The sequence below is a fragment of the Lygodium microphyllum genome, chromosome 1 (assembly GCF_053477565.2).
Source record: "Lygodium microphyllum isolate KBCC chromosome 1, Lygodium_microphyllum_v1.1.10, whole genome shotgun sequence".
NCBI lineage: Eukaryota > Viridiplantae > Streptophyta > Polypodiopsida > Schizaeales > Lygodiaceae > Lygodium > Lygodium microphyllum.
This window is the reverse complement of record NC_141135.1, coordinates 73,405,842-73,414,112: the sequence shown is the minus strand read 5'-3', so window position 1 is coordinate 73,414,112 and position 8,271 is coordinate 73,405,842. Positions and strand designations below refer to the sequence as shown.

Genomic DNA, 8,271 nt, shown 5'->3' with positions numbered 1-8,271 from the left:
TAGGGCAGATTCGCCTTTAAGTGGGAGGTTGTTGGGGTAAAGGCGCCTCCGCCGTGCCGCCCCGTGTATTACTACACTGACAATACCCGCCACTGCACACTGTAGGTGGCAGGCGCCCGTCACGTCACTTTATTCTTTACATTCATTTTAGTGACTAGTAAATAAAGGAAGGCCCGGTCACACATTGTGACTGTTGGAGTTCCCATTTCTTGTCTCTGTCTTTCTTGCTCTTGCTCTCCCGCTATAGCTTGCGTGCAAGTTTCGATCCTTCTCACCTTTCACTTTTTTGTTTGCTGGTCAATGTAATTAATGTGTCTTTTATGCATATAATCCACATTAACTTTTGTTTTTTTATTCTATGCAATGCTTGCTCTTTGATATACTTGTGTGTTTAGGAGACTTCCATTAATAAATACAATTAAGATAATCATTATTTCCACAATTTGTTGTACATTAATTTTTTTCTTTAAGGTTCATATTTTAAAGTTTGTTTGCGACATAATTTGCTTGTACTCTACTATACTCTAATTGAAGACATTGCACATGTGTGGCTACAAGAGCCTCATTTTGTCTACTTCACTAACATTTGTCTTTTGTGTTTCCTTTCCAATATTCTCTATGTGTTCATTGAAGACATTGCACATGTATGGTTGCAAGAGTGTCATTTTTATTACTTCATTAACCTTTGTCTTTTGGGTTTTCTTGCCCATGCACTGAGTGAATATTTTATGGAAACAATATATCATATTTTAAGTGCCTATCTTGCTAGCTTAGATATTCATCCTAACCTATGGATATTATCCTACTTCATCAACCTAGTTAGACTTGCAAGAGGAGTTCACACCCCTTTTGTCAGATGCCATTATCAATGGAACCATGGCTTGTGTTGTTGAGTGGCTTCCTACATTGCCATATTTGGAAGCGTTCAACAAATGCTTTTATGGAGGTGTAGTATGGGAGATATATCCACTATTTTTGTGTTGTGGTCCCCTTGAGCAGATTCTTGATCCAAAAAACACATTCTTTAAGGATCCCATTCTCTTTTTAACATCATGAGTTCTTTGACTTGTCATGTCTAGTTAGGATGCATTAGTTGTACTTGCATCCAATCAAGTCATCATGTGGCACAAAGATTCACATGCCTTCTTTGAATGTTGGTGAGTAATATTGTTGTTTGTTGGACATCCCATTAATGTTTGTGGTCCTTTCTCCTAGTAAGGGGGGGAGAGAGAGAGAGAGAGAGAGAGAGAGAGAGAGAGAGAGAGAGAGAGAGAGAGAGAGAGAGAGAGAGAGAGAGAGAGAGAGAGAGAGAGAGAGAGAGAGAGAGAGAGAGAGAGAGAGAGAGAGAGAGAGAGAGAGAGAGAGAGTGTGTGTGTGTGTGTGTGTGTGTGTGTATGTAAGTTCACACAATCAACTTCTCACAAATGAATGGATTGTAGCATGTAGACAAACATGTGTTGCTATTTATTGTATAGTGCAAATATATACCATTTATTACATGCTTGTGTGAGTAATTTCAACAAATAGGCATTTCAAAGTTGTGGGATTTTACAAATTTGGCATGGAGTTCTTGGTGCGTTGTGCATGAAGCACACTATTTTTCATGCTTTTATAAGCAAAGGGAGGTCCGCATGGACTCCTTTGCTCACAAAAATACAAAGCTAATGAGGCAAAGCCTTGTGAGCTTTGCTAGAAAACAAACCACGCAATGTGTGGTAGTGGGTCTATCTAATTGGTAATGCCGGCCAAACAGAGACTACCCAATGATATATTGTAAATGTGAATACAAAAGATGTTTGTACATATACATCTAAAATAATATAGTTCAGATGTATATGTAGTGCTCACACACACACACACACACACACACACACGCACACACGCACGCACGCACGCACGCACGCACGCACGCACGCACACACACACACACACATGTTAGCACTTCTCATTCAATTTTTTATACATTGAAGCCATGAAAGTTAGTGTTTAGCGTCCATCACTAAAAAATTTGTGTGTGTGTGTGTGTAGGTTGATAATAATTTGGGGACCACTTGAAAATCTCTATCTATATTTGTTTATGTTCTAGTGTACTTCATTCGTCTAATTTTTATAAGCATTTGTTACTATTTGTGAGGAGTACATATGAAACAATTTAGGATCCTTGCAAAACTCAACTTTCTTGATTAAAATTTTAAAGGAAAAATGTTCAAATCGAATGAATTGCACTAGAAATAATCATTGTATACTTGGTATATTAGTGTGTGTGTTTTCCTTGTTCATAATAAAGTAAAGAATATAGTTTGTTCCATTAGATACACTCATCACCAAACTCTATGTATTTTATGCATTAAAATCTTCCACTCCATTACCCCTACCCTCATTGAGCACAAACACTTTAATACCAAGGTTGCAAAAGAAGTTCTATTGTCAAGGAGGAAGTGGTGACAAATAGAATAGTAATATGGCCTTTGAATGACATTAGTGATAGTTTTGAGTTCTCAAGCAATAGCTTGCAAACTAGGAAATGAGTTGGTATAATTTTATTAGTAATGTACTGATCCTATTCCCCCTCACTTTATTTGGTATCCAAACTTTGATTGCCATGCCAACAAAAATTTGGGAGGCAAAAAGCAACTCATCAAATTAATGTTGTAAGAGATTGTAATTTTGAGAGAGAGAGAGAGAGAGAGAGAGAGAGAGAGAGAGAGAGAGAGAGAGAGAGAGAGAGAGAGAGAGAGAGAGAGAGAGAGAGAGAGAGAGAGAGAGAGAGAGAGAGAGAGAGAGAGCATGTGCACATGAGAACTGATAGTGAGAAATTGTATGTGGTATCATGGACTAAGGGTATGTGAACCAAGTGATGAGAGGAGCTTGGTCAGTTTTGTGCACTCACACAAATAAGAAGAAGAACTATTTTTACGTGATAGGAATAATGGTGAGGAAGTGTATGGAGTATCATGAACTAAGAGTATGTGGGCAAAGTGATGAGAGTAGCTTTGTCTTTTTTGTATTTTGTGAGCATGTTACGAGAGAGTAGTGAGGAAGTAGCTGCTCCCCTTGCCAAGCTTGCATTTTTCTTGGCAAACATGAAAGGAGTGAGGCACAACCTCATGAGCTTCAAAAACCTGTAAATCACGCAAAACATGTGATTAGTACAGCAAGTGATGAGCATAGCTCAACCTATTTTGTATATTGTGAGTGAAAAGGGAAGCAACCTTGCGAGCTCCCCTTTCGTTAATAAAAAAAGGTGTAGCCTTGGTGAAATGCAAAAAAGAAAGAATTAAAAATGATTGAAAAAGAGAGGGCTTTTACACCCTTCCCTCTTTCACTTCTCCTTTTGTTGAAATCAGTCTACTAACCTCTAGTAAGCATTCTGAAGTAGTGAGGAGAAAGAGATTTCTTTGTTGATTTGAGTGTCTTAAACACAAAGTAATCTTCATTTCTACATATAGAAAATTACTTTACAAATCTAGTACCTCACCCTTTTGTGTTTGCCGATTAGTTCGAAAGTACCAATACAGGCCCATAATTCATTCCCATACGATATATAATCCATGGTATTCACATCATGAATCACATCGTTTCCAGATTTATATTTCTATCATTCAATATAATTTCCTTGCATTGCATCGTACAAGGACCCATTGCTATATCTAGCCCAAAAAAATCGTCTTCATCAAAGAAAGAGGTTTTCTTTGAAAAGGAAAATAAAATAATCAAAATTAAAACCGATGCATTGTAACTCTAGGATTTTTTCCCTTTGTTTTCCGTTCGTTTTCGACCTCTCTTCCTTTGTTCAACCATGGTTACTTCGCAGAGCACATTTGCCAAATAGAAGATTCTGAGATGAAAGGATTTGAACATCCGAGTGACAGGATTTTTCAAAATATCCCCCAAATTAGATTTTTTAGTAGGAAATTTTATATGCATGTAGCTGGACAAACTGTGGGAGGAGTACTTCCATCTCAGGTTAGCTATGCATTTGGCATATCAAAACAATTGATATGTAATCATTTGTGATGATACAAGTCACGATTGTGTTGTGCAATGCACTAGGATGCAGATTCGTAATCAGAATTGATTGGTAGACATGCTGGTTGATTGAATCATGAAGGGTGGAGAAAAATCATTGGCTTATCAGACTCTTTATCAGGCTATGAGGCAAAGTTGTTGAGAGACAAATAGAAATCCACTGTCTGATCTACAACAAGCTATACGTGAGGTGACTCCTAATGTTGGAACGGAATCTAAACATGTAGGTGAATAGACTTATTGGATTCCTGTTGAAGTCGTACTTGCAGAAGGAAAAGCTTTGGCTATTAGATGGTTATTGGTTGTGTGTTGAAAACATTAGTGTCGAAATTGGTTTTAAGATTAAGTGATGAATCAATGGATGCTTGGGAGTCCCAAAAATACTGGTAGTGCCAGCTTCACAAACTTGCATTGCGTGGGGCTGGCCAGCCAGTATGAAAATTTGTCATTGGGGTACGGCCAAGTGGTAGGTTAGGTAGGTGTTTGTGTCAGGGGCCCAAGGACTCAAGATATTCGGCAAACGATGACGTGGGCGCAAATGCTGGGACCACATTTTGTGCCTTGCAGAGCGAGGCAACGAATCCCACTAGCGGCCATGGTGCGTCTTCTTACACGCACACGCACATCCACAAAACAACAAAAGCAAAGAACAACATTCAAACTTCTCCTTCTTCGTTGTCGTCGTCTTCTTCGTCTTCGTCTTCGTCTTCTGTCTCGTGCTGTATCGGAAAGCCATCTCTCTCCCTCGCCGTGCGCCATTACATTTTGCACCTGCTACTTACCGGCCTTATACTTCTGTATCTGAAAGCCATCTCACTCCCTCGCCGTGTGCCTTTCCATTCCACACCGGCTTGTCACCGGCCTAACTCCTGCAAGTTGCAACGTATTCGTTCGTAATGGCTGACCAGTACCAGGTGCGTCCATCCGTCTCCTTCTGCTCCTCTTTTCTCATATGCTCTTCTCTATTGTCAATTTTTGAGCAAGATTGGTCGTAATATCACAGAATGAACTCTCTTTTCGTGTCCGCAAATGCTCGCAAGTTATGCCGTTTGATCGACAGAAAGATCCATCTGCAAAAAATGCGGGAAAGATGATAGCAGGAAGCCCTGTCCAGTCGCATTCGTCGTTTTATAATGCCCCTAAAGTGGTTCGATGGATCAAATGATCCAGTTAACAAATGTTGGACATGCTATAGTCTAGTTTATGCTGAGTCAGATGCAGTAGGAGTCTCCTTCCTTGCCCGCAAATGTTCGCAAGTTAGTTTTGGTTGATAGGAGGATTCCTTCAACAAACGCCGGACCGATGATAGATAGGCGCTACATTCCCCGAGTCAGACTTATGGCATAACTCGTATTTTATGCTCGACAATTTGGCTGGCAAAAGATCTATGCAATAACGCCGGAAATATGTGATAGTAGTAGCAGGCATTTGCATCTACGCTTCTTCAACAGAAGATCGCGGCTTTGACCTCTGTATTTTTGTTTTGTGCAGCAAGAGCAAACTGCTGGTCTTAAATACCTTGGCTTTTTCGAAGTGGCGGTAGACAAAACCAGTCATTACATGGCCAACATCTACGAATTTGCGAAGGGGAGTTCAGGCCCCCTCAAGCCTGGTGTCGAGAGCGTGGAGAACACTGTTCGCACGGTCGTCGGACCTGTCTATCAGAAAATCGAAGGAATGCCTTACGAGATTTTGGTTTTCGTTGACCAAAAGGTATATGATATGTATAATGCCTTCACCGTTTGTACACCTGTTTCAACTCGTTATTCTCTGATTTGCGTTTTTGCCAGGTTAAAAAATAAATGCCTTAATTGCAAAGTGAGGGGAAGCTTTGCCAGATTTGGGTGTTCGTAGGCAAAAATAATTTATATATATCATATATGTAATACCTTCACCACGTTTGAACTAGATACTACCTGAATACTCATCGGGATATTATACGTAGCCCCGGCCCCCTACTTTCTTCCCTAGTTGCAACATCGTGTATCTAACATATGCACCTGCTTGTAACTTTCGTTTTATGCAGGTTGATGGTGCAGTGGGAGTCATAGAGGGTGTAGTACCTAATTCTATCAAGGAGAAATCCTCTCAAGCATACGGAATCGCCCGACAAGTGCCTGAGGCTGTCAAGGGTGTTGTTTCTGACTTGCAAAACCATGGCCTGGTTGGAACTGCAAAGTCCTTTTATGCTACTTATGAACCAGTTGCTGAAGAGTTGACCTATGCAGCTTGGAAGCAGTTCCTGAAGCTCCCATATGCACCTCAGGCGGTCCATTTTGCAGCTCCACCCACCCTGTTTTGTGCAGGGAAATTCAATCAAGTGGTGGAGAATTTGAAGGGCATGCATATTCCTCTTGCAGGGTACATTCCTACCGTTCCAGTTGAAAAACTGGAGAGAGCGGTGAAAGTAGATACTGCCTGAAAATGAGAAACCTAATCAGATGAATCTTATGCCTTGAAGGTGTTGATGTGTCGTCTTGTAACATTCCTTTTGGTAATGTTTCTGGTAGTGGCTCTATTACAGATTCTGTCTTTTTTGTCTATAAGTGAACCCTCAATTGATGTGTTCATAAGTATCAGAAGTACAGCATAATCTCTTTTGAAGAGAGTAATTATTTTAATTTGAGAAGTGTCATTGTATGTAATGAGCAATAAAAATATATTTTATGAAGCAACTTGGTGGTAGATTCACTTCAGACATTGCAACTTCATGAGTTAGGCAATGATTCTAGCTGTGGCAGTCTTCTCTTGTGCAGATACCGATATTTGTCTCTTCATGAGTTAGACAATAATCCTAGCAGTGGCAGTCTTCTCTTGTGCAGAAACTGACATTTGTCTCTACCATTATATTTACCGTATTGTCAGGTTATTATTGTCATATCTTGTCCTTCTGTGATTTATAAGTATTGTTGAGCATAATTGCTGTTTTTATTTTGTCATTGCATTTCTTATGGTGCAGGTGATCAGTACATGGGGAGTTGATTTGTTCTGTTATTAGCTCCCAGACTGCCTATTAACTACAGTATGCAATGCACCATTGCCTAGAGAAAGATTCTTATTTCAGTTCACACACGTGTGCTTGTGTGGGTGTGGGTGTGTTTCTCCCTTTCTCAGTAAGGAATGGTGCACAATCCAGATTGAGGAAAATCGCTAGAGCAAAGTTCTTTTAAATATCCATTGAAAATCTACTTTTACACTGCAGGTACGTTCCCTTTTGTGGTCTTGGCTTCCTTGGTGGCATTTATCACATTGTTTGTTTGTTTTCTTTTCGATAGGATGTTGATCATGCCATGAATATGTGAAATAGATCATTGTGTGGTCTTTGTTTTGCTAGATCTTTTGGCTTTTGTAGATCGGAACTTTTTAAAGTCCGGTTTTAAACTAGCAAGAGGTTTGGGTTTAGTATAGAGTACTTGGTGTTGACTTGCATTAACTATCTCTGGATTGGGCTTTATTGAGTGGCCTGCAACAAATCCTTTCTAGAAGTGATGTGATGAACAAGATCTAGCACTTGTACATAGGGAAGTACTTAGGTCGGTGGATTAGATTAATTTACAACGGGAAGTAAGCCCAATGCTTTGCAAAAAGCTTTGTAACTTCTCATGAGGCAAAGGCTTTGTGAAGAGATTGCAATGTCATCGTATTGGTGTATTGGTCAAGCCGATTTCTCTTGTTGAGAGTTTCTTGACATAATGATAATGCATCTCAATGTGCTTAGTACATACATGGAATACTAGATTTTATGTAATTTTTAATGTTCGCTTACTTTCAATAAAGATGGTAGTGCCAAAAGATATTAGAGTTAAACAAACTCAATTGTAGCTATAAAAGTGCAATGTAAGTTGCTTCACAACTAAAAATGGCCACATTGGAGGGTGTTTTACTAAACGTTGAAATGTATGAGTTGCCAAGCATGAATCAAAAATCACTTATGGGTATATAAGTACTATAATAACTAGCCTAGTTAGAATCTAAAAAAACATGTAAAATTGGAGGCGATGATTTCCCTTTGGGATAAATTAGCCCAAGTTGAGTTTTTACACAAGTATCGAAAGATATGTTTCATTGTCTACTAATGTTTGGTGCTTGGGCTATGTAAACTTGCTCATCTATAAGATTGTAAACTAAATGTTAGGTCTTGTAATGCATATTGGGCTATGTAAACTTGCTTGTCTATAAGATTGCAAACTAATTGTTAGGTCTTGTTATGCATATGTAAATCAAGCATCCAAGAGCTTACTG

At 39.3% G+C, this 8,271-nt stretch overlaps 1 protein-coding gene across 1 annotated transcript; it reads left to right on the top strand.

Moving 5' to 3' along the window:
• The first annotated feature begins 4,651 nt into the window (after positions 1-4,651).
• LOC148041261 (stress-related protein-like) lies at positions 4,652-6,725 on the top strand. Its single transcript, XM_087678764.1, has 3 exons — positions 4,652-4,943; positions 5,521-5,742; positions 6,056-6,725. Exons 1-3 carry the CDS (start codon positions 4,926-4,928, stop codon positions 6,449-6,451), a joined length of 636 nt encoding a protein of 211 aa, XP_087534890.1. The 5' UTR covers positions 4,652-4,925; the 3' UTR covers positions 6,452-6,725.
• The last annotated feature ends 1,546 nt before the right edge of the window (positions 6,726-8,271 follow it).